Here is a 27692-nt window from a genome sequence, read left to right on the forward strand (position 1 = left end):
ATGCTTAGATTGACATAAATTCGGAAAACATTTCAACAATAAAATGAGATTATATTTCCTTGCTTATTATGAAATAATGTTTTTAAACAAAAATATAAACTAAATGTTTCTTTAAAAAAAGATGCAGGCTGTTTCTGATGGAAATATGCTGTACATATATCTTCTAGTTAATGTTGGTAACATCACAGTAGAGCTAGATGGTGGTCAATCTGATTGTGAACCTCTCTCAACACTGTAGGCAAATATACTATTTCAGACTCAATATTGCAAGTTGTGTTATTCCCAGCAACACAATGCAAGGGATAAAATGAAAGTAAAGTCAGTCACTATTAATCACTTTCTACTTCTTAAAATTTGTTTATTTTCATTCAAAAGTTTCCCAATTTCTTTTTTAATGTTTGGAGAAAATAAAGAAACAAAAACAAGATTTCCCAAGTGCTGTGTGCTGTACACATCATAAAGACACAACAACCGAAAACCACCTAATGTCTCTCCTTGCTTACAAATCTGAGTTAGATGTTTAAAAAAAAATCACAGCAGAGGCTTGCTTAAGTACAGTCAGTAATGAAAGACATTCAGATCTCTACCTTGAAATATATGTATATTCATCCAACATGGATGAGCAAAGAGAAATTAGCCTCTGGTATCCAAATCAGGTTTGGCCAACAAGTTAATTTGTTTAATTATGTAACTCCATGGCTTCTCCCGATGGTGATTCTCAGTGTGTAAGGTTACATCATCTGCCTATACAGGCCTCATTCCTTACCTCTTACTAACAGAATCTAATCGTATTAGCAATGATGGCATACCCACCTAGAAATCACATTTCCTAGTTTCCCTGGTAACCAAGGACACTCATGTGGTACTCTTGACCATGGAGAGGCGGTGGAAGCTGCTGTGCAGGACTCCTGGGAATTCTGTTGGTGGAGAACACACGCACAGTCTGTCTTGTCTGAACTCTAGCACTGAGGGCATTCTTTCTCTGTGGCCATCCCCTTCAGAGCACTTGACTGGATAGCACCATGCTGGAGAACAGCACGTGATAACCACTTCCTGTTACTCCCAACTGCTTCCTGTAGAAGGAAGTAGTTAAATGGTAGCAGGAAGCCTGACCCTTCCTGTGAAGGGCAGGCTATGCAGGTCCTCTGCCACTGGCATCCCTAGTCCCTCTTTTTTTTTTAACTTTCTTTAAAGGCCATTTTTGGTAAATAAATTGGGCTACCTGTCTTATGAAATCCCTATACTGTAATACCTTATGTCTAGCTGACTGAATTAGTCTAATATCTTTTAACATCTTCCTCTATCCATAGGATTTACTATTATTATTATTATTAATTACTGTAGCTGTATTATTATTACTATTGTAGCTGATTTAGAAACAGACATTTAGGTTCAACTACAAAACACAAATGGGGGGCAGGAAGATTTTATAAAAACAATAGCATGGCTGGGTGGTAGTGGCACACGCCTTTAATCTCAGCACTCGGGAGTTAGAGGCAGGCAGATCTCTGTGAGTTTGAGACCAACCTAGTCTACAAGAGCTAGTTCCAGGACAGCCTCAAAGCCACAGAGAAATCCTGTCTAAAAAAACAAAACAAACAAACAAAAAAAGCACGCTAAAAGATACATTAACAATTCAGCATCTCACTTTCATTGGCATTGAGATGATGTGTGGGTTCAGACCGCACCAGCCACAGTCACCATTCCCAGCTTCCGCACCAGTCTCCCATCAATTGTTTCAATGAATGCTGATAATCATTACATAGAAGCTATTATTTCAGTTAGGCATGACACAATTCTAAGTTTCTTATTTATTTATTTATTTATTTATTTATTATGATGTGTATAAGTGTTTGCTTGAAACTGTGTATGAGTGTAATGGGCTTGTCTGGTGCCTGTGGAGGCCAGAAGAGAATGTTGGATCCTTTAGAACTACTAGAGTTATAGACAGTTGCAAGCTGCCATATGTGAACCAAACCCAGGTCCTCTGCAAAAACAGTAAGTGCTCTTAATTCACTGAGTCACCTCTTCAGGTCCTCTGCAAAAACAGTAAGTGCTCTTAATTCACTGAGTCATCTCTTCAGCCCCTTGTTATTTGCAGACCTGTGGTCTACCAACGTACTGCCCATTTTGAATTGTATACATTTTACGTTATACAAACTTGCCTTCAAATGCCTTCACAATAGTTTTTTGTAATTGTGAATGGCAGGCCTTTTCCTCCTGTACACCTGTCCTGTGCATCTCTCTGAACATTCATCTGCAGGGGAGCTATAGGAGATCCCAAAGGAAATTTTGAACACTCATGTCAAGCACAGTATTCTGAAAATAGCAAGCATATAATGAATGTGCCAAGTGCTTTGACTTGGTGACTACTAAGATTTAGACTCTCCTACACATGCAAATAAAAGCAGCTAGATTCCAAAATGAAACACACACACTCACATACACATGATGCCACGAATTTATTATAGCACAGAGAACAAACCCAAATTCTTACAACTTCCACAGTCATTAAAAAGTTAACAGAAATAAGAGGTAACCAAGGGATATAATCTCATAATTTCCCAAACTATGAAACAACGTAGTATACTCACTTTAGGGATCTCTTTAAGTATGAAGACAGAAAAATTGTAACACCCCATAGATATTTAAAATTTTATATTTATGACATATATATTAGTCCTCAAGGACTCATAGAACTTTTATAATAAACTATACTTAATAGCTGGGCTTTTTGCTTATTAGACAAGCAAATTTAAAGGCAACAAAGTCCTGAAAAGTAGGTGAAACCCCATTGATCAAACACTGCCCACACAATTTCTACAACCAGTGACAACTGTTTTGATCTACTGATGTTTACATCTGTCCTGTCAATGATGATCTGTTTCCATATAACATTCCACCTCCCTGCTTTCATTTGCATAATTGAGAATGTGGTGTGTCACAATGTTGCTCTTAGTCCACTCACATGTGAGACATTGTAAATACTTGGAGGAGAGGGAGGAGAAGGTAGGTAGTGTAACTACAGAGGAAATCAATCAAAGTCTCCTGTTGTATTTTCTATTTCCAGTTTCTTTGGGTCTTTGCCTTACTTAAGTCTTTGGGAAGTGCTTGTGTCGGTAATGACATCTACCATACTGTCCCGTGGACACTCAGAGTCAAAACAGGAAAACACGGATCCCTGAGACCTTCACAGTGACAGACTAGTGCTGCTGCTCCTGTCAGCTTGGCTAGTCTGCTACTTGGTTTTTGTTTTTGTTTTTTAGTACGAAAACCTTCCTATTTTTCTCTGCTTCTCATCATAAGCCAAGTGGAGTCACTAAAGCCACCTAATGGCTAATAACTTTATAAATTAAGTAAATGTGGAGACGAAGGCATGGTGCAGACAGAGTAATGGATCAGAAGAGAGCAGGGAAAACTTCAGAGTTTACAGTCATCGAAGATTCCAGCTTTGATGCAAATAGAGCAACACTGCACAGCACACACGAACAGGCCATCAGTACTGGTTTTAAAGTTGTTCATACATAAATAGTTCTTCAAAGAGGAAAAGGAAATAATATCGACAGCTTCACAAATATCCAAGTATTGCTAAATGGATCTGGTTCTCCAACAGGAACAAGAAAATTCTAAAAAGCAGCCATTTTGAAAGTGGGGGAAAAAAAACATTTGTCACTTGATTTTCAGCCCTTCACAATATGGCTTACAGGTGTGAAGAAAAGGAAACCCTCGTTAAGTCATGATTGTGGAAAAATATTTCTTCATGTGGTATATCCACAACACTAAATACACATAATACATAGCCATAAAGTAGTCACTTTGTCTCCCAAAATCTAACAGCTCTTGTTAATGTAACCAAATCGGACCTCAGATACTCTACAATCCACCTCCAGTTGCTTCATAAACCACTTTGAATAGCAGATATTTGAAAATTAATTTGTGATTCAAAGGCATCTAAAGTAAGCTAATCACATGAACATTTAAATATCTAACTAGTACATAGTTAGGCAGACAACACTTTTTAACATGATGTATCAGACAGTGGCATTATACTACAACAGACTGTAACTCTCCCCCAATGAACTCCACAGCATCTTTTCTTGATCCGTCTCTCTTTTCAGACATACACAAAGTTAATTGTAAAATCATCCTTAACAAAGTGTTCATTATCCCATTGAAACAAATCATCTTATTTGCAACGTGACATTACCTTCACCTTAGTGTCAAAGGCCTCAGTGCAGAAACCAAAGCATCACTGCCCCAACAGCTTGTACAGGGAGTCTCACCAGTAGGACTGGTGGCAATCACTCAGATGACCCGTTCAAACTTATCATTAACAATACAGAATGATAACTTATCAAACACCCACTAGGCTTCACCTGTGTTAGCACTTTAGATTGGGAACTGAGCCCTAGAGTGAATATAATGTCTTCTGAATACAAGGAGTGACTGACAGAGCCAGAAGCCAATCAGAGGTCTCCAGACCAAGCAGGAGGAATCTATCATACTCAGTGGATCTCCGTCCATGATCAAAATCGCTAGTATTTTTCATCTATCCCGGAGTTCCTAGAAGAGTACTACCTTACTTCATATCCTCCTGTCACTGTAGCAAAATGTATTAAGACCTTCCAATTAGTATGAAAGGTAATAGGAAACCTCCTGGCTGCTCCAGTCTCTTCCATTGAGAAGACTTACTAAGAGCTTTGGACTCTCAAAGATCAGAAACCCAAATAACTTATCATAAAAAATACAAGCTCTTGGTTTTGAAAAATATACAAAATGCACTGCATAGGTAAGTATGTCTTGATTGTCGAGGAAGGCAGGATATCAGTCTCAAATCCAGGCTGCACTTTTAGTCTTTTAGTGAGTCTTCGTTTTGCAATTTCCATTTTGCATAGTTTTGGGCAACCTCTGACCCTTGGTATAAGCACGGTACCAAAAATTCAGAAACAGTAGCAGGAAGATGCATCCGTAACTCATAATGATGTACAGGAAAATTGGGTATTGGTAATTGCAGTCCTCCATGAAAAAGATCTGGCCTATGTGGATGGTGACAAGGACAAACTGGACCTGGGAGATGGGAGAATGGAAAAAAATTAGAGATAAAATAAAACCCACCTAGGTTTATGAGTCCTTTAGTCATTCCTGGGTGCTACTGGGCAGAGCAGAATGTCTTTAAATGTGGCTTCTCTAGGAGTGAGACTAGGTTAGGTCTAGGGTCAAAATCTAAGTGGGAGTTCAGAACCAATATTCAGTGTTGACACTGCACAACTCCAGCAGATCCCATTGAAATGTTCCCTGGAATATGCTGTGTGGCAACATGCATCCTGTTTGGACATCTAACAAGGCAGTTATTTGTTTGGGGGACGTCTCAAGGACTCTAGTCCTTGGTTCTGATGAAGTATGCTGGGATAATTACACCGTGGCCTACTTTTTCAGGGCAATTTTGATTTCCAACATTCTGTCTTCTCAGAGACTAAGGGTTTCAAGTTTTAGAAGATACTAACATCCAAGTTAGAGACTTTCTAGTTTTGATGGAGCCAAAATCCTTATAGCTGCCATGTGTCCTTTATCACCACAAATCCAAACAATCCTAGGAAGGAGTCAGGCATGGTGGGACACAGTTGTTATCTCAGCTACTGGGAAGGCTGAGGTGGCAGACTCACTTCAGCCCATGAATCTGAGATCAGCTGGACAACGTAGTGAGACTTTCCCTCCAAGGAAAGGAAGAAGCCCCAGCTGCCAAGAAGGAGTGAGGAGAGTGCAGACACTGGCTGGCCTCAGGGATGCTCTAAGGTTCTGTGGGATGAAAGTGTGTGCAAATTCATATTAGGAGACTTTCTATGCTAATGTTCAGACGTTCTTGGGTATCTTTGATGTTTGTTTATAAAGAGGGGATATACATGAGCCATGACATGCCTGGGCAGGCCAGAGGTTAGTTCTCTCCTTCCATTGTGTGTGTCTCTGGGATCAAACTCAGGTCATCAGGATTAGTGGAAAACACCCTTGCCCAATGAACCATCCTGCTCTCCCCTCCCAGTTGGTACCTTTTTATATCTGTGCAAAGGTCAGTCAGGTTTCTGGAGGAAGTTTTAGAAAAATAAATCTCTATAAGATAGCACCTATGAGCTGAGTAGCCATGATTAGATTTCTTACATTATTTCTTGTGATATAACTTTATTGTTATCATCAGCTTCCAGTGAAGTACCCTCACAAACTTCCACGGCCTCCAAACATCCAGCAGCTGCTCTTGACTCCCTTCTTTTGGCAAGAGCATAATGAAACCTTGGAAAGGTGAAGCAGAGTCACCTACACTTGCGAGTGCTTTAGAAAAGTGGCAAACAGATGTCTAGCCTTCGTTTTTATATATAAATCTTTCCACTTTAGTGAAATGCTCATGTTTTCTGAAACCAAGTCTTATGTAGCATAGGCTGGCTTCAGTCTTGTTATATAGCCGAGCAAGACCTTGAACTTCTCTGGTCCTCCTTCTACCTCCTAAGAGCTGGGACTGCACAAACATACCCGGCTCACTGTATTTAAAATGTGTCACATTTGTTAGATAAAAAAAAAAACCAATATAAGATCATGCATATAGTAAGCATGAAATCTGTAAAAGATATAAATACATACATATGCATAAGGGGGGAAGTTGAATGAAAATTAAAAAATAACTATTACCCAGGGGAGATGAAATTGTACTTATTTATTAATTTATTTTTTCATGTATGTTGTTTGTAGCTAAGCAGCGTGTAAGAGCTAAGCAAACTCTCCTCCACTAAGCTACATCCCAGCCCAGTTTATTTTTCTCCCTGTCTTTCTAATTAGGTATTTTACTTCCATGACTCTGTGCAGAGAATATGCACACATATTATGATCACATATGACTGCACAATGGGAAAAATACTTTAAAGGAAAGAAGCCATGGAGAATAATTGTCAGGATTTTACAGTATTCCAAAGTAAGAAAGAATAAAACAAAAGTATGAATTAAAATATTCATTTCACTGCCTCCTCCTGGCTGGCGTTGAGCTTGTTGCCAAGTTCAGACACAGCAGCTAACTGGAAAGAGTTCCTCTGGTCTTCACTGAGGGTCCTCAGAGGCTGAGGTACTGGCCTCTCACCTGAGGACCCCTTAGAGGGCTGTGTCTAATTTCACTTAGCAAGTTGTAGGATCTTAACAGAAAGTCCCCAGCAGGCTAGCAATGCCTTGATTCTACTTCCTCTTTGGTGTCACTGGCAAACTATGGCACCCAATTTACAATATACTTCAACTCAGGGAAATATGGAGCTGGAAGAATTCTCTTAACAGAGGGCAATAAAACAGGTCATTTTCACTCAGTTATTAATACAATTGTATACCATATATTTTTAGAATGAATTCTTATGAGGAATTATTTGGTCTAAATTCAATGGCTTACTATTTCAAGCACTGCTGACTTGTGGGCACTATCAAGTCTATATAACCCACATGTCTTACATTATTTTACAATTGTAATGCTCACAGCACTCTTTACTTATGAGACGAAGGACAAACTGACCAGTTAGGACTAGATAGGTAAGCACACAGAAATGCTCAACCTTTCTTCCACACTACAGTCCTGCGATGCTGATTCAGAATATGGAATTCTAACTTACACTATAGTATTGTTCTTATTTACAGTCATATAACTTTGACATTATTTTGATTATATACATATTTTTGTAGATGCATATCAGATCATTATAAGGATGAAAAATGCTGGCTTAATCATTTGAGACTCTGAGGTACCAAATTTGCTTTATTTTTAGCTGACAGAGCTCCTGACCAAGTCCAAACAGTGCAGCATACTCCACAGATGACAAGCCCCTTATTTCTTCACAGACTGCTCTGGATTCATCTAGACTCCTAACTCACAGAGAAAACATGTGATTGCAGTTTTGTTTCACATTTAGAGAAAACCAGTTACTCACAAGCTGTAAAGATGTCAAATGCTTTTTCCACCACAAATACTTCTGGTAGGCCGGTCCCATGGCACACAGTCCATAGTAGGAATACATGACCACATGCACAGCTGTATTTAAAAAGGCATGGAACGTTCCCAAACCACCTAAGAAATAAGAGGTTATTGTAAGATGGCCCCTTGTTCCTTAAAATCAGACATATCTGTCCTAAGATTTCAGTATCACCATTTCTCTAATTTTAGTAAGAAGAAGAAAAAGACATAAGAAATATCAACCCTGTTCAATAAAACATTTAGCAAAATGCAAACCAGAAATCTTACACAATAAATTAGCATGTCACTATTTGTTATGGTTTAACCTTGAAATGCTCCTGCGATTTGAGTTTACTTTAAAGAAGTTAGGTTAATCTCTTTAAAATGCTACACTGTTTAATAAGAATCAAAAAGTATTTTTAGTGGAGGCTAACATTTATAAGGTGAACAAATTATCTTAGTCTTAAATGCACAAATTAAGATGTTTCACGTACTTACAGCCTACTTCTTCCCGTAACCAACCACCAAGATCAAGACACAGAATTCTCAGCACCCCTGAGCCCTCTTTGTGCTGTTCCACGAATACATCCCTGTAAGGTGACCTTTAGCCAGTTTCTATCATCAAATATTAATTTTGTCTGTGAACACATCTCACATAGATAGAACCACACACCATGGACTCTCATTCCTGCCGCCCTTCATGCGACACAACGGCCTCGAGCTTCTCACATGTTGGTACATGCACCAATAATTTGTCTGTTTCCTAGTCTCTAGCATTATGCCATATAAAGGCATCGATATTCATCCACTCTCCTATGGGAGGACATTTGGGTTGCTTCTCATTTGGGCTCTCGTGAGCAACACTACAGACATAATCACTGTGTGGAGTCAAATTTCTCTTCCACACTTGAAATACTGTGCATTAGATATTTTTAGTACCACAAACATTCTGTCAGAAAACCACTGGAAGTCATTAGTAAGCTACACTAAATCTGCTATTATCAATTATTGTGATTTCAAAATAAATAGTTACTGACAATTAAGCCATCCTTTTAGCCAGACTGCTTCCGTTTGATTATGTCTCCCTCTTTTAATTTCCCCATCTTTAATTAGGAAGAGAAGCAAAGGACACAAGAATGTAAGAAAAGAACATTGTAGTTGCCTTCAGCTGTAGCAGTCCTTGGTAGAAGGGACAGCAGGGTGCTGAGCTGATGGTGAAGAAAGAAAAAGCCCAAAACTCCTCTCTAGGGTTTCTTTCCTGAGATGTTCAACCCAGAGAAATCTGCATTGTGCATGGTAAAGTTGACCTGGAATTTAAGTTTTTCTATAAAAAATAATTCATTTCCTTAATTCCAGAAGCCTTCAATTCTAGAAATAACCTAAAACTTGAAACTAATTATTGTAGAATTGCTAATCAATACTCACTTTGAATTGTCTGTGGAAAAAGCATTATAAAACAGGTGAAAACAGATTGAATTACTTTATGAATTCATTTGTGGGGGGGGGCATTGTCTGTGTGTGTGCGTGCGTGCCCCAGAACACACCTGGAGGTCAGAAATAATTCTTGGCAGTTGGTTCTCTCCTTCTACCATGTGGGTTCTGAGAATCAAACTCAGGTCATCAGGATTGGCCTTGAAGGCAAGTGACTTTGCCAACTGAGCTATTATTTTAAAATAATTATTCATAATTACAGTATTTCTGAATGTTTCTAGATACTATTATTGCTAAAGTGTTCCTGCCAAAGAACACACTTTAAATAAGTAGGTCATATTCATCCAAAGCCTCATGCTATCCTGAACTTCATAGACTTTAATTCAATTGCAATTAAATCCTTAATTATCACAAATTTCAGGAGCAACACTATTAATAAAGCATGTTACTATCCTCTCAGCTTTTATTATTTACATTCGGATTAAGCTTTGTACCCCAAAAGAAACCTGAATAAATTATAAGGGGGGGACACACTTTTTTTAGGATAACTAACAAATAGAGTAGTCGCCTATTCCCGTAAAAACTCGGGAGTCAGGCTGATTCCTGGGAAGGCAAGGGAAAGCAGAGCAGGAAGTACAGTTCAGCTTTCAGAAGGGCCTTCCTCACTAAGACACAACTGTCTCCACGTTACCCGCATTTAAATCAGTGGCTCTCAACCCATGGGTCTCGATTCCTGAGCATCTAACAGACCTTTCACAGGGGTCACCAAAGACCACCCTGCATATCAGATATTTACATTACAATTCATAACAGTAGCAAAATTACAGCTATGAGGTAGCAACAAAATCCATAATTTTATGGATTATTTATGAAAATAATTCCACCACAACATGAGGAACTGTGCTAGAGGGCTGCAGCATTAGAAGGTTGAGGACCATTGAGTTAAATGGGCTGACCTGAGGAGGATCTTGTACCGGAGTTAGCACAGATAAGGATGAACTAAGAGGGTTAAGTCAAAGAAGGGATGATAAGCAAAGCAGTCTGCCGAATGAAACTCAACTTGCTTATTTCCCCTAACGATTGCTTTCTGGTTACTTACTGCAGTGAGTTTCTTCATAAAACCACCACATTTTCATTAGGAATGCCTTTTACTTTTCTCTTTGGAAGGCTTTTCAAGTGAAGCATTGCTTTCTTTACCATGGGCCCAAAAAGCAAGCATCTCAAAATGAGTTACAATTAGTTCCCTCAAATGTTGCCTCTTTTGGTTTAGAGAAAATAAAAGAATCACCTGGGTAATTATAATAATTGTCTACATTTCCCAAAGGGGGTATTTGCATAATTAATAGAAAAGCCTGCCGTGAAAACATTTTCCTCTTATTCTAAGGGAAATTTGGGTTGCTATTATCCCGGAAGAGACTACAGAAGGCAACAAGAAACCAAACACTAGACAGAGATCGTCTGTGCTCCAGTATTTGCAAAGATTAGCTCAAACAGACAGGCTTGTTCTAGGAACACAGCCCTGGCCAAATTACACCTCTGGAGACAAATCCTGCACTGGTTTGTCTGCTACAATAAACGCCATGCAGGAGATGCAGGCAAGTTAACTGGAACCCCCACACCTAAGACTAAACAGGGCTGCTGGCTCATAGAACACGCCAGAGACACCAAACATTCTCTCTTTACCTTGGCTGTTCTAAAGGAAACGGAAATTAAGTATGAGTAAGGACACTGATCAAATGGATGGCATCCATAGTCATGGGACATTTCAACCTTGAGGTCATCCTTGCTTGACTCTGTACTTCTTGAAAGTTTTGTTTTTAAATGGAGAACTGTGGGTATCTGTGACTTCTCATTGTTTAAAAAAAAAGAATAATTCCTGCAGCAAAGCTTGCTAACCTAGAAATACATGGAGACTTTGCTTATTTCAAACTTTATGAAAGAATAAAATGACTGCCCACTTTTTCCAATTCTAGGTGTTCAGAAAAGGAAACCAAACTGAAATTGACACTTGGGCTCAAGCTTTTGGTTTAAACTATCTCTGACCTGAAAAACAAACAAACAAACAAAAAAACCAAAATGCTGTGTCCTGTGGTAGACTGCCTTGGGAAACTGAGTGATTGTGCTCTGGCTCATCTTTAAAGTTGTTTCGGTCTTGTCTGGCACATCTTGGATGTGGTTTATTCACAAATGTTCATGTGCCCAAAGCTTTGTCCCCAGGACTGGAGACAAACAGGACTAATAGGTAGTCGGCCCCTTAAGAGGTGTCTCCTGCTTTGTCCCTTGCTATGCCTCCCTGTTCTTATTCTAGGTTCTTTTGCCCCCCCCCACTTGTCTCCCACTTCCCCATGCCGGTTCTGCTACGATGCCAGATGCTATGTTACACTGCTAGATCTTCCCAGAGGTCAAACAGATAATACTGCCCAATCTTGGACTTTAGGTACCCCAAAACCACAAGCTAACCAGACCTCTTTTCTTCATAAGCCAATCAGCCTCGAGTGATCTGTATAGCAACACTTAACAGACTAAGATGTGGTGTGTCACTGTGAGGAATTTGAAGGCAAACAAAAGACAGAACTGGAGCATTCTGACTTTCTGTGAACACATTAGGGATATTGTTTAAGTAGGAATTGACAAACCCAAGGCTTGTGATATTTTAGTCTATTTGTTTATTACCTACTTAATTTAGAACATGTAATAGAACTCTAAAAGGAAACAAATAGAACTTAAAGAAAACTACAGAATATGCATAGAAGGTCTTGCTCAAAGGTTTTCATGTCTGAAGACTTGGAATGGGCAATCTAATTAAGAGTCCTACACCTGTGGTGATAATTTCAAAGTCAGAAGTTTAACCAAAATGGCTCTTTGATTTTAAAAATAAATTCCTATAAATGACATCAATGGACAGAATTTGTGTTTGTAGCACATGGAAATGTCATCACTTGTATATCACATGACCCCAGCTCTCCCTTTTCTACCTGCAGCAAATTTGACTCCAAACCACCAGGTCCATGGCATGATTGTGTGATGGAAGACATGAAGGAAAGTCACTTGGTTATTTTTCTTACGCAGAACAAAAAAGATCTGAAATAATTTAAAGAAAATCAAGTTCATAAAAAAACAAGCAATAATTTATTGGCAAAGAGCAAACAGTTTCACAATTGGCTTCCTACAGGGTGCTGACAGAGGTAGCTGGTTCCCAAGGGCGCAGTTCAACAGCTACCCAGCATGCATGAACTTGGGTAAGACAGGTCATCCTGAGAGAACCAATAAGGTGAGAAGAAGTTTTATGCAGATTTTAAAACCAAATACATAGTGAAAACTCTCGACAGAATTTATTGAAAGAAATGCTATAGATAAAAAACTGAATTTGAAAAAAAAAAATCTCATTTGAGTTTTGAACTACCTGACAGCCAGAAGTTCAGCCATAATTCCTAGGACTGAAATTATTTCATTCTACATTACTCTCTAACACACCCTGCCAGTTTGGATAAGGGGTTAGGCAAACTGAAAGCAGACTTTTAAAAAAATGTATTACCCAAGAAAAACAAATGGTGGGAATCCTGAAGAGTTAATCTGGAAAATATTGTGGACAAGAAAGCAAAGCTGCATAAGAAAAACGAGAACAAAGGTACCATTGCGATTGCGCGTGCCCAGTGGTGGCTAGCATCTGACACAAGAAAGAGCAGAGTTGGGGTGGGGTGGGCTGGGGGTGGGGGATTTCAAAGAATGCGCTAACAGAAAAGCTCACAGCACCAAAGTAAAGTTGTACTTTCACATTCGGGGGAAAAACACAAAGCATTACTGTGTTAGGAAAACTGGGGAGGACTCAAGGAGGAAATAAATTCTTAATGGAAGTAGCTACTGAGAGCATGCAAACTAGAGTCAATAAAGCCGAACACATTTGCTTAGCCCACGGATGAGCACAGCCTGGTGCAGCATGCGGTCATCAGCATGTTGACCTGCATGTTGGTCAACATGCGGGGGTGGGGGGATGGGGAGGTGTCCTACTCTCACAAGCTGCATGTTTCTGCGGAAGCCACTCCACTTATTCCACTCTCCCCCTCCCCCCACCCCAGAGTGAGGGTTCTGAACTAGACCAGTAGTTCCCAAACCTGGCTGCAAGCCACAATATGAAAAAACAGTTTTAAAATACTCATGTGTACTCTCCACTCCAGACCATCAGGCATCAGATCAAGAGGTGGGGCCTGTGTGTGCTGTTTGTTCCTAATGCATGTCATTGTAAGGCACCTGAGTGCCATGACTCTAAGGCAAGACACTTCTCAAAGAACAACTGAGAAACTCAGAAAAGGGAGATCCCAAGCTCCATCCAGGACCCACTAAATCAGAGGCAATAGGGAGTTCGAGCATCATTTGTGCTTTAACAAGTCCTCCATGCTTTTTGTTTTGCTTTGTTTTTTCTTTCCTTTCCTTTTCTTTTTACTTTGTTGTGGGGTTTTTGTTTTTTGTTTTTGTTTTTGTTTGTTGTTGTTGTTGTTTTGTTTTGGTTTTGGTTTTTCGAGATAGAGTTTCTCTAAGTAGCCTTGGCCATCCTGGAACTCACTCTGTAGACCAGGCTAGTCCGGAACTCACAGACATTCACCTGCCTCTGCCTTTCAAGTGCTGGGATTACAGGCCTGCGCCGCCACTGCCCAGCTCCTTTTCTTTTTAAAGACAGCTTGATGCTATGTAGCCCAGGCTGGGTTCAAACTTGTGGTCCTGCCTCAGTCTCCTGAGCTCTGGGATTCCTCTAGGTGACTTTAATGCATGCTAAAACGTTAGAAGCCCTGGATTTTAAATCCTCCAAAGTCCCTTCTCAACCTAACTGTTTTATGATTAGTCAGCTAAGAGTGTCAAGTGTCAACACTTCAGACAGTGTGATGGTATATGATCCAGACACACTTGTCAGTAAAACCAGCACAGCTTTCCCATGCTAGCAGGAAACTAAAGTTCCTTACTTTCTACTTTGAGAGCACACTAACCCCTGAGTTGACCCTCACCAGGCCCAGGAAGCTCAGGTTCCATAACAGCAGCTGGAGAAAGTGTTTGTGGTCCTCAAATTACTGGCACCCCATGGATAATATCACGTTTTGCTATGAGTTTATGAATTGTGGTGTTTGCGTGTCTTACAGAGTATGGCTGACACTGTGTCTTGGTATAAGGTAATGAGGTCTCTACTCTTTGCTTTGTGAAGTGCTTCAGAAAGAACTGTCATCACCTACACCAAGGTGCACAGTCTTAGTAAGGGGCAGTTAACCTGTTTATCATAACCATACACACACACACACACACACACACGCATATATATATGTATATATATATATATATGTAAACCCACACATGTTTTTAAAAATGCAGCTAGAGGTTGTGAAATGCTGGAAAGTAAGCTTTTGAACCACAGACAATTCAAGGAAAAAGGGATAACGATAGGCAAAGTAAGGGAGGAGAGATAAGCGAAGGTATGTGACAACTATGCCTGCAGTTTATTGCTGCAGTGAGACATTAAAACAGTTGCTAAATGTGTGGGCCACATACTCACAGTGTCTAACAGCTCAATAAATTTGGAGAAGTAATAAAGCCAGCAGGTGTGCACCATCTGTGGGAATATAGAAAGATAAGATTTATTTATTCAGTATTTTATACGGAAGAAACATTTACTTTAAAAAATAGTTTTAGAAGCACGTAACAAAATTTACCATCCTAGGCAATTTTTCAGGTATAGTCTGGTGGCCTTGATTTCATTCCCATCCCTCTACAACCATTACATGTCCATCCAGAGAACTCCTTCATGTTGAAAAGGGGAAACCACACTCATTCAAAAATATTTCCCCATTTCCCTCTTCTTTCCAGCCCAGCCATCACTCTACCCTCTGTCCTGTGCGTTTGACTATTTCAGGTACCTCATATAAGGGGGGTCGTATAGTATTTGTCCTTTTGTGACTGGAATATATTAGCATAATGTCCTCAGATTCATACAAGTTGTAGCTTTTACAGGCTGAGTAATATTCTATTCTTTTCCTGGGCATGCGTGTGTGTGTGTGTGTGTGTGTGTGTGTGTGTGTGTGTGTGTGTGTGTGTGTGTTTCTATGTGTGTGTCTATGTGCATGTGTATGTGTGTCTGTGTGTGTGTGTGTGTGTGTCTGTGTGTTGCATCTGTGTGTATATGTGTTGTATCTATGTGCATGTTTATATGTGTGTCTGTGTGTGTATGTGTCTGTGTGTGCATGTGCCTGTGTGTGTGTGTGTGTGCATGTGCACGCGTGCCCACATGTGAGACATTTTGTTTAGCCATTAACTATTCATGGGCACTTAGATTTCTTCTATATTTTGGCCATCGTGAATAAAGGTGCTGTGGTCATGTGTATACAGATGTCCGTTTGAGTCCCTGACTTCAACTGCTTTAGTAATAGTGGAATTACTAGATCTTATGTAAATTCTATTTCTCAACTTTCAGAAGTCAGGTAAGTTTTGAAAAAAAAAAAAAAACAAAAACAAGAAATTTAGACAGCACTGTCATTTTGTGGAATTTATACACCAGACTTCCTTTAGTTCTTTCTTACAATTTTAGTTTTTTTCCCAGTTTATATAATCTGATAATAGACTCATTCACTCATTCTGAATTCATATCCCATATTGCAGAGTCCAAGGGATTTTCACAATGATTTTGAACTAGAGATTTTTCCCAAAGAAGAACTTACCCGCATCGCTCTTGGTGACTGAGAATAGTCAACAATGTCACATCGAAACGAATAACCTGTACCCCAGCCAGACATCACAAACTGGAAGAGAAATATGCATATTAAAGAGGAAGAAACTTGCTAGCAGCCACAACAAAGGCGGTTTTGACTACACCTTGTTGCATGACCAGCTGAGTAAGCAGGCAGTGCAGGGGAAGGGGCAGCGAAAACCAGGACAAACTAGATACCCTTCAGGGAGAAGCTTGGCATCTGGCACTCTCAAAGCCACAAATGCACAGGCTGTTTATATGAACTGCAGTCTGACTAATGTATCCATTTCTCGGGAGGATTCCTTTAAAACAGTGAAGGACAAAACCCAGGGACTAGTTTGCTTTATTAGCAAATACTGTCTACGTCTACTACCTGTATGTGCTTGTGTACTTTTAAAGAAGGAGCACCTCGTTCTGATTCTGTTTTTTCTGGACGTTTCAAATCTTCCCAATTAATCAGTAAGTGTTAAACAAACAGAAACCTGGCCATATGCCAAAAGGGTGACCATGGCCACTATGCTTTTCCTATCCATGGTTGGCAAGTACACCACAAACTGGCAGTGCCTAGCTCTGGTACTCTCTCCTCCTTTAACACAAAAACTGACCGTACACAGGTCTGATACCAGCTGCACTTTGAATTCACAAGATAAATAAGGGGAGACAATGTGCTTGTTACTAACTGGAGTATAATCTGGCAGATGGTCATTCCAACACACCCACAAAATGACCTTCTACTGGTGTTAAAAATAAAAGCCTATTGTTGATAAGTCTGAATTGTAATTCAAAGATCATATTGACATTCTTTTAGTTTGTTGGTAGGAAGAGCTTTTGAAACAGTAGCTACAAATGAAAGCCAAGTACTTGATTTTAATTAATGCAAATGGTTGAGTTGACCTGGGTTAGAGCAAAAAATTTTCTTTTTTTTTCTCAAGTGTTTTTTTTTGTTGTTGTTTGTTTGTTTTTTTAACTCTGCAACTGGCAGCATCTGTCAACATCTCTCTCACTATGAGGTTTGTGATACTTTTGGCTTCTGAAGCTTATTTTATGTTTATAGTATCATCATTATTTTAGCTAAAATGATAACTTCTCAATATAAAAACACACACTTAAAGGCTTACCTGAATCCTGGGTATGTTTAGTGTTTGAGACTGGGTTTTGCTATGTAGCCCAGACTGGCTTCAAACTTAGGACTCTGACTCTAAGGGCTATGGTAACAGGTGTTACCATCAGAAATCAGCCAAGATGACATTTTAATATGCAAAAGGAGGGGAAAGTGGAAAGAACAAATTCGGCAAATAACTCCCCTTCTCTGTACTCGCACTTACCCTGCAGTTTAAGATAACATAAGCTCTGGAAATGAGATCTTGAACATTTAGACTCAGAAAAGCATAGGATATGCAATTTGTGGTTTTAAAAATGCCTTAAAAATCAAGTCAACAGATCTTTTCAAATTAACAGAGGGATGTGGCAGAAAGAGTGAATTCTGTCTCTCAACACCCTTAAGTCAGTGAACAATGCATCTCTGCTGTGCTTAGACTCTTTTCAACTGAAAGAAGTCATACTCTATCCCAGCGGTTCTCAACCTGTGGGTCCTGGCCCCTTTAGGGGGTCAAATGGCCTTTTCACAAGAGTTTCATATCGGATAATTACAGTTACAAAGTAGCAAGGAAATAATTTATGGTTGAGGTCACCTCGACATGAGGAACTATATTAAAGGTTGCAGCATTAGGAAGGTTGAGAGCCACTGCCCTCATTCCAGGACCTATTTACTTAAAGTAGATGACTAGCTCTCCCTGGTATCCTACCACTAACAGGAGCTACAGTAAATGAGAGAGGCTATGTGTCTTGGCCCTCCGTGGCTCCCACCTGCTCCCTTCCTCACTAGAGTCTTACTGTTCCCAGGTTTCTAGCACACTCAATCACAAGAAGACAGCTGGATTTCTTCAGTATGGCATGGTTCTCTTTCTCCTTGCTCATATTTGGCTAAGCATGCCTGGAAGAGGCATTTACTCTGAAAACCTGACAAAATCTTGCTCCACATGGTACACTGGGCCTCTGTTATGCTGTTGTCAACAGAGAGCACACATCCTGGTTAAAGTTAAAAGTCTGTGCTCAGCGTGGATGCAACATTTTCCTGACACTCAGTTTAAGGACATATCACTAGCCTGTGACAGTTTTGACAGTTACACCTCTATTCTAGGCTAGTAAAGAAAAAGTTAATGGTTTATATCCAGCAGGCAGTAACTCCTAAAACTTAAGTATTAGTGAAGATAAAAGCTCTCGAATTCTGATATTTTTTTAACCTTCTTCTATGTTGTAATTGACAAAGCAGGAACCAAAAGTGACTGGTTACTACTGGATTCTTTTCAAGCCTGAGAAAAACAATGTGGGGTCATCACAAACAGTGGCACTGTCAAACACAGAATCTGAGAATACTAGAACATTCTGGGACCCAAGAGAAAAACTAGTTCAATCCTGTCATCACAACATAAGAGACCTGAGGCCTAGAGAAAAAGCAGCATGGTGAAAATGAGGCTGCCTGGGCTCCTAGCTTCCCAGAATGTTCTTAGCCTCTCTCGAATGTACATTCTCTCTCTCTCTCTGAGAACATGTGAGTAGCCTGTTCATAGTCTAGAGTGCACAGGAAAGGAGTAGTGGCCTGTGGGTAAAAGAGGTAGAAACAGAGAAGTTGACAAGCAACAGAATGAAACTAGACTTGAGAGTGGCCAGTGGAGAAAAGGTGAGCAAAGACTTAGGTGATCTGTCGGGTCATTTGTAGCAGCAATGAGGTTGCTGTTACGGAGGCCAGTGAGGTCAGCAAAGCTCCTCATAGACTCCCAAGTATGAGCAAGCACAAGGTATGCTGGAAAGAAAATAAACAGGAGAGACAGACAGGGTTGTAAATACACACACACACACACACACACACACACACACACACACACACACACACACACAAAAACCCAGGAAAGCAGGTTTGCAGGTTTGTGAGGTCAGCTGAGACATGTGACTAGCAGAGGGGCAGGGAGCAAATCCACAACCTGTCCTGAGTTCTGGAAGATTGCTATTTCTCTTACAACAAGGGACAGGGCTTTATGTCCTACGACTCCATGTGAGTCCATGTTCTCTTTTGCCTCAAAGCCTCTAAATCCTAACTAAACAGTTGGCCACTATAGCCTTTCATAGCACAGAGCAACCACACGTTCCCACTGTGGTGGAACAGATTGTTACAAAGACTAGACCAGTTCTGGAGTCAGCAGGACCTGAATTCCAGGACTAGCCCTCCTCTTGCCAGCTATCACTCTGAGTTCATTAATTATTTTCTCTGATCATGAGTTTCCTCACTATCCATGATGGAAACTGTCCTGAGATCCTTGGGTTTTTGTTTTATATAGACATGACAATTTTGGTGTTTCTGTTGTTATAAACACCTGCTTAGTTTCTAAATGTAATGATTATAAATAAAAAAGGGGAGTGCCCCATAGTCATAACAAAAACATACTGACATATACACAAAAGACTCAGGCAAACTTTTCCCATTAGGAATACTGAAGACACTTGCCTCATAACACATATACACAGAAAACAGTACTATGAAAAAATTGTACGTTATCATCGTTTTCCTGAGTTCAAAGGGCTTCCGATTCTCCATGAACTTTGGTCCCAGAGATGTGACAAAATAGACATAGAGCCCCAGGATGATGGTTTGTGGCAGAGGTGAGGACATGAGGAGCCAGTCTTCTACTCTCGGATCTAAGAGAAAGACAACAATGGTCAGTGCGGATCTAAGAGAAAGATAACAATGGTCAGTGCGCATCCACTTAACCCACAGATAGCACAGCAGCCTGTATCCAGTGCTGACCACACACCACTAAACCACCACAAGCATCCTTAGAAAGAGGGACAAGAGGAATCCCTGGGAACAGTGAGGGTGTCATCACCTTTAAATCTCAAAGGGCAAGAGGTGTTTGTCACCAGAGCCTGAAGGGGTGTCTCTGGAGAGCCCCTCTGGAGGAACTGTGTCATGGATTGAACACTGCATCCTCTGTGGATCTGTGTGTTAGCCCTGGGGTGATAATGCACACATATAATCCCAGCACTTGGGAAATGGAGACAGGAGAATCAGAAGTTCAAAGTCACCCACAGATACACATCAAGTTTGAGGGCAATCTCAAAAAATAAAAAAAATTAAAAATCTATGTGTCGAACTCATAGCCCCTAATGTTTTTGAAGAAAGAGCTTTCACCAATAGAGTTAGTGTCATAGAAGGCTCCCTAGGAAGCTCTTCTCCTGCCTTTCTGCCACATAATGACACAAAGCAAGGCAACAGCTTCCTAGGAGAGCCCTTGGCAGAGCCCCAAACTACTGACACCCTGGTCTCAGATCCATAATTTCTCCAAGATCTAAGCTGTGGGTGGAGGCAAATCTGGAGGAGCTGTCCCACTACCCATGATCACTATCAACATTCAGAGAACTTCCATCCTGCATGGGCATGGTGGTAAACCCCTGTAATGACAGCCCTCAGGAGGTGGAGGCAAGAGATCAGGAGTTCAAGGCCAGCTTGGGATAAATGAGACCTTCATCTTGAAAATGTTTTTCCATTCAGATAGTCTTTTACATTTAAAAATGTGTTTGTATTTGCTGCCTGTTCATTCTCTTGGTTTCCTAAGAAAACTGACATACTTCCTCAGATAGTATATCATAGAACCACAAAACTTAAAGGGACCACATCAGTACCTAACTGTCTAGAATTTGGCCCTAGGTGTCCGAAGTGTGAGCCAGTAAATCTGATATTTTGAAATAGGTAATAACCTTACAACCACATAAACATCAGTTCACCAAGTTCTTGCTGGCTTCAGGCGATCAGGATTGCGGCATTTAAAAATTGCAATTAAAAACAAACTGTGATTCATTCTATAATTTCAAGCACTTGGGGTGTAATTTGACCAAGTGACCTCATGAAGCCAGAGTGGTATGGAGGAAAATAACCATGGGCAGCTTCCAGGAGCATGTGACTCAGCTCAGATGCAGCAGCCCCTTCATCACTGTGAAAGAGGACCTAGAGCACACATCCCTGTTCATCTAAACGAGTAACCAGAAAGCCAGCTACCAGCAAACCTTAGCATCCCCATAGATCTGACGTCTCATCCCAAACTTCTTCACTACAACTCCGTGACTGTCCACTCATTCACTTTTAGTGCTGGAGATGTTCTATGCAACAGCTGAATGTCTGCGGCTGTAACTAGCAAAGATGACTTATCCTGTCTTCAAGTGGGCCTCCCTCAAAGAACGCCAGCAGATGCCAACGTCTCAGAGGAGCAAAGCAAGCCGACAAAACCAATGCCAGATGTTTAGAATTTGACCACCTTCTTATCTGACTGTTCTTTCAGAGGACCCAGGTTCAATTCCCAGCACTCACAAAGCAGCTCACCACCATCAACAGCTCTGGTAAGTTCTTCTCCAGCCTTGTATCAATGGCAAGTTTCCTATGACAGGATTTCTGGCCATCACTGGCAATCACAGTGTGGACCTGAACACCACAAAGGGTAGTTTCAGTAAATAAGGTTTGTTTATAGAACTGGGAACCAAGGCACGGAATTAGAACTAATCAGCTTTAAATGAATTTCTTCCCCTGCTGGTCAATGTAAACCTTAATATATGAATGTCATAGCGTCAATGTCTAGCTTTTATTCTTGTATTAATATGTCTAGCTTTTATTCGTAAAAAAACAAAGACTAATGAAATCAGCACTAAAGGAAACATCCTTGAAGGCTTCAGTCACTTCTAACAGCTTGACTACGATATGAGAGACTTCTGGTTTCTTCGTCATAGGCAACTGAAACCATTTCTGTTGTTAGTCACCTCCAAATACGATTTACAAACAAGAATGTTTTAAGTGCTAGTGAAGGCACTTCCCGACCAGAGGTATCTTTTGTTTTCTTCTTTCACTGACTTGGCAGGGGAAGAAAAATCAAATGACATCATCCTCCTGTTCCTCATCTGTTAGCAACAGAAAGAAAACAAGCCAAGAAAAGCATGCCAGGCTAACTCGGGAAGACCAAGAAAATAATTTCCAAATAAATCCTTTCTTCCTGTGATTTAACTTTTTCAGCACAGACCTTTCTTGAAATCCTGTAGACTTTCAAGTTCTACAAATAAAAAGTTATTGTGGGAAAAGCTTGTTTATTTCATTCTATGTTATTTTCAAAAAAGGTAACAGCACACAAATTTTAATGTATGTTTGTGCGTGCAAAGGAACATGCATTTGTGTGAAGAGTTCAGAGGTCAACCTTGGGGTCATTTATGAGAAATGAGCTACTTGTTTTTTTATTTTCTGCGATTTGGCTAGGCTGGCTAGCCTGCAAGTACCTGGGAGCCCCTGTCCCTGTTTCCCAGAGCTGGGATCCCAAGCATGGGACACCAGTCCAAGTTTTTTACTTGGGCATCAGGATTGAATTTAGGTCTTTATGGTCCCATGACACACAATTTACTCACTGAATTATCTCCTTATTCACCCTTTTTTAGACTGGGCTTTAAAAATTGTATTAGGACTAAATTCTAGAAGCAGACAGTGTTGTGACCCTGTCCTTTCCTCTGGTCCTTTATGCAGCCTTAGTTAACTGATTTAACCTTACCGTGTGTGGTTTTCTCATCTTGGAATTGGGCACAAAACAACAAGTATTTCATAGAGGACTGGGTGAGGAGTTTGCAAAGACTTAAGTACTCAATAAGCTTGCTATTGTCATCGCAATAGATCTCAAATTCATAATCATAGCTGAATCAGCTCGGCAGCATTTAAAAGTCCAATAACCAAAAACAAACAAATAAAAAAACACCTTAGTCCAACTGACTTAGAATCCTAAGGGGTAGGTACCAGACATGTATGCTCATAAAATTCAGCCATTAAAAAAAATAGCAAAGGACTTAATTTCTCAAAAGAAAAGACACTGGTCAACAAAGAGAAGAATAAATGTGCAATATCATTAATGATTGGGATAATACAAATCAATACCAGAATATGACATCACCTACCACTTTGTAGGGCTGCATCATCAAACAAACAAAAGATCATGAGTGCAGCTGGAAACTTGGAGGAAGAGGAATCCTGCGCACTCATGATGAGACTCTAAATGAGTACAGCCACTAGGAAAACCACATGGAGACCCATCCCATTAAAACCTGGTTGTAGAATCACCGTAAGCCCAGCAATCTCATTTCTGGAAACTGTTGAGGGTACAGCCATCAGACCCACTGCAGTGTTATTCACAGTAGCCAAGGTGTGGATCTGCCCAATGGTGTCTCATCAGAGGAATAAAGGTAACAGTGTGAGACACCATTTGATCTCTCAGAAGAAGGAAACCACACCCTCTGCACCCTTTTGATAAACAGGACGAGACATTGTTATGCTAATTGAAATAAGCCAGATTCAGATAGCAATAAACAGCCTCATACATGAAATAAAGGTAGTTAAGAATCTGGATAGACAACAGGGAGAGAGAGAGATATATTGGGCAAAGGGTACAATATTAACTTAGGCAGAATAACATTTACTTATTTTTGTTTTTTTGAGACAGGGTTTCTCTGTGTAGCTTTGGAGCCTGTCCTGGAACTTGCTTTGTAGACCAGGCTAGCTTTGAACTCACAGAGATGCACCTGCCAGCAGAATAACTTTTTTGAGATCTATTACAGGGGCACATAGTACTATAATACTATATATAGCATTTATATCATATAATATAATATAACATATTGAGATATTAAAATAGTAAGTATTATAATATATTGTATTACTATATATAACAATGCAATAATAATACATAATATGCATTATATAATAATAGTAGTACACTATATAGTTGAGATTCCTAACACAGGATGCCTCCAATGTTCTCATCAGGTGGGTATGTTAACTAGCTTATTTAATCATTCCACAATGTATACATGTGGAATCATACAATATCACTTTGTAGCATATACAACTATAATGAGTAAACAGGCAAGCTTTTTCAGAGCTGTTGAGATGACCACGGTGAACTATCCACATTGAGACGGGATTCTGGTGTGTGATCAAGTTTCCTTGCACCATTTGCAAGGCTGCAAGGTCCCGCAGTAGGCTCTGTGACAATCCTTTCTTGCCTCTCAATCTAAACTGACGTTCGTCATCCATACAGTTGCCAAACTCACTTTCTGAAAGTAGAGTTCTGCTTAGATCATTCTCTTAGTGAGCTCTCTCTCACTGATCACAGAAAACTCACAGTCTTAGCATGACGTTTAGGGTCCTGGCTATTCCTTGTCTCCTGCCTCTCTCAGCTGTAGTCTACCTTCCAGGGAGTCAGTCCACTTCCGTGGGAAGAGCAGGATTTTCCTTTGACGTGCCTGGGGGTGCACTGGGGATAACAACTTGACACAGTCTGTATAGACGGCACAATTACCTTTGAGGTTAATTCTAAGGATTCAGTCAGGGGCAAGTCTCCCAGTTTTCCTCACGGACAGAGGCTAAGGAGGGAGCGACGGTCCTGTGTATCATGTACTTGGCATCAGAGCTGATGTAAGTGTCCCGAGAAGAGTCAAGATGAAAGCAAAGTCTGGGAAAGCAGGCTGTGTGGTTGGCTATACCCTAGAGCCCACCACAGTGCTGAATTACCACAAGCTTAGTAATTATTTTCTAAGAGTTCCCCAGAGAGAAAGGGGGTACAGGGAAAGTACAATGCTGGATATACAGAATATTAAGGAGCCTTTCCATCAACTATTTATGAGACGTGTTCTTCAGCATCATGTACTACATCAAAGAGGACACATTTTAAAATTCTAAGTACCAGCAGAATGAAGAAACGGGAAGGGAAGGGAAGGGAAGGGAAGGGAAGGGAAGGGAAGGGAAAGGGAGGGGAGGGGAGAGGAGGGGAAGGGAAGGGGAAGAGAAGGAAAGGGAAGGGAAGGGAAAGGGAAGGGAGACTTGTTCCCATGCACTTTCTTTTTTTTGACACTTTTTTATTATATATTTAAATTAGAAACAAGCTTGCTTCCCATGTCAACCCTAGCTCCCTCTCCCTCCTCTCCACGCCCACTCCCCCCACCAGACCCCCCCCCCGCCCAATCCCCACTCCATTCCCCAGGGAGGGTAAGGCCCTCCATGGGGGGATCTCTAGAGTCTGTCATTTCATTCCAGGGAGGGCCCAGGCCCTCCCACAAGTGTTCAGATTGAGAGAGCATCCCTCATTGTGGGATGGGCACCCAAAGTCCTTTTGTGTGCCAGGGATAAATACTGATCTACTACCCAAAGTCCCATAGATTGCCTAAATCTCCTCACTGATACCCACATTCAGGAGGGCTGTATCAGTCCCATGCTGGCCTCTCAGTCATCAGTCTGGAGTTCCAGATCTCCCAGCTCTTTCTCTGGGTTTCACCAGCTCAGTCTTAACCCCTTTGCTCATCACTCCTCCCTCTCTGTCACTGGGTTCCAGGAGTTCAGTTCAGTGTTTAGCTGTGGGTGTCTGCCTCTGCTTCTGTCTGTCACTGGATGGAGGTTCTAGGATGGTATGTAAGATAGTCATCAAAATCATTATCAGAGAGGGGCATTTAAAGTAGTCTCTCCACTACTGCTTAGTTTGCCAGTTGGTGTCATCCTTGTGGGTCTCTGGAGAGCTCATTAGTGCCAGATCGCCCCCTCGAACCTAGAATGACTCCCTCTATTATGGTATCTCTCATCCTGCTCTCCTCTATTCTTCCCCCAACTCATCCTTCCCGGTTCCATGCACTTTCTGATATACCAAGAGTCTAAACAGGCAGCAGACCTACCCATCTTCAACCTTCTTGCAAAGCAAGCTCACATTATCTGAAAACAAGTAGGACTATCCAAACATACAAAGGGCTGCTTTTTCATTTCTCCTGAGATCAAAATGCTACCATAGTATGATTTTAAAATCTAATATTCCATATCAAAGAATTGTAATAAACTCTCTTCTACCTCACATAGTAAGCTACCTAAAGATTTTGTGGTCGTGGAATTTTCCACTTGAAATAACTATGCATGACCACTATTTCTCCAATGAACAGAAAACTAGTAACAGTAGGTTTTCCCAAGACCACACAGGATTAGGGACAAAGCCAAGACTACACTTGAAATTCTTGGCTCTTGATTGTGTATTCAGGGTATGAAAAGCAAAAGTAATGCCACTCCAGATCAATACCACACTAAATACAAGAACTCTCCTGCTGTACTGGGCAGCCTTTTTACAAAGTTGTAAATCTGAATACAAATCCTTTTAACTCTGCTAGACCTTAACAAGGAAAAAACAAAACAAAACAAACAAAAAACCTCAAGTGATTTGTTACCTTAAAAGTATCTAACGTAATTTATAACATCTCAGTCTATTTGTGTCAGGATACTTGCCCAGCACTTTCACACATCTTATGCAGGAGCTGACAGGTCCTATTCTCACCTTCGTTTTACTCACAAAAAGAAAATAACATAGTTTGTCCAAGGTCACCCAGTTCTTAGCTCTCCACACCCATAGCCTTTCCTCTCCTAAGACTTCAAGTGAGTATTAGAGTCTGAAGTGTGAGATTTGCCTTCTCGGTGCCTCTCTCCCCTCTGGTCTTGCCTGTTCCATTTGCATGGACTCTCCCCAGTCCTCATTTTTAACAACCTATGATCCTTTTTCTGACCTAGTAGCACTCCCTTTTTTGATAGAAGTACTTCTAACATAAAGTGAAGAGTTGGTCTGCAGATAGATATGGAAGCAACATTCTGACATAGTTTATATTAAAATACTTTGTACTTCTAGGGCCACATGGTTAGTCTCCACCATCTGAGTCTACTTGTCTCTTGAGTTAAGAAAAGGATCAGCTGAATTTCTAGGTCTTTGCATTGAGGATAATGAAGAATCAGACTTGGATTCTGCAAATTCATTCTTGCAAATAACTCTATTCTAGAAAACTGTCCCCAGGGCTGGTGAGATTGCTCAGTAGGTGAGGTGTTGGCTGTGCAAGTCCAATGACCCAAGTTCCATTCCTAGAAGCCACATAAATGTGTATGGAGCCGTCCCCTGACGTCCACACATGCACTGTGGCACATACATGCATGCAATAACTTTTTAAATTACACCTAGATCTACTTGGGTTCCAAGTTCAAATAGTGAGACTTGAATAAGCAATGTACATCTCTCCTTTGATATGCAAATGTAAAATGAATATTTACATTAAACATTGACTTTGTAGCAATCGCTATAAGTCATCAGAAAAAGGAACTGCTACATTTTCTGAACCAAATAAGTTGAATCTTTCAGGAAAAAGATAAGAAAATAGAGAAACAGCTATTCTATTAGGCCTAACAAAGTAGAACTTATTTGTCCTTGGAATTCTTAAGGGACAAAATTATTAGAAAACTTAAGAGAAGTAACATTGTCCTTTAGCAGCCTGGAGGAGAACAATGCTGCCCATGAAACAGTGTCTTTGCTGAAATCACTGTAAACTAGGATGCAGTTTCACCTGTGATAGGTGTATGATGAACTTGTAGTTTCTAGTCAATGAGTGAGTCACTCCAAAGTGATTTTAGTAGTTACTATGTAT

General features: G+C 40.4%; 1 protein-coding gene across 2 annotated transcripts in view; it reads right to left on the reverse strand.

Annotated features, from left to right (window-relative positions):
- Positions 1 to 2447: 2447 nt before the first annotated feature.
- The window catches only part of Elovl7 (ELOVL fatty acid elongase 7), a 72076-nt gene continuing 46831 nt past the window's right edge, over positions 2448 to 27692 (reverse strand). Inside the window, exons 3-8 of one of the 2 annotated variants that reach the window (XM_005065559.4) lie at positions 19687 to 19877; positions 16096 to 16176; positions 14937 to 14993; positions 12376 to 12481; positions 7947 to 8083; positions 2448 to 5067 (exon numbers count right to left, since the gene is read on the reverse strand). In XM_005065559.4, coding sequence (XP_005065616.1) covers positions 4858 to 5067; positions 7947 to 8083; positions 12376 to 12481; positions 14937 to 14993; positions 16096 to 16176; positions 19687 to 19877 — 782 coding nt within the window. In that variant the 3' untranslated portion in view covers positions 2448 to 4857. Of the gene's footprint in view, positions 5068 to 7946; positions 8084 to 12375; positions 12482 to 14936; positions 14994 to 16095; positions 16177 to 19686; positions 19878 to 27692 lie in introns of those variants that run through there. The other variant, XM_013126434.3, reaches the window with a different exon arrangement.

This window comes from Mesocricetus auratus, unplaced genomic scaffold (assembly GCF_017639785.1).
Source record: "Mesocricetus auratus isolate SY011 unplaced genomic scaffold, BCM_Maur_2.0 Super-Scaffold_100020, whole genome shotgun sequence".
NCBI classification, from domain to species: Eukaryota; Metazoa; Chordata; class Mammalia; order Rodentia; family Cricetidae; genus Mesocricetus; species Mesocricetus auratus.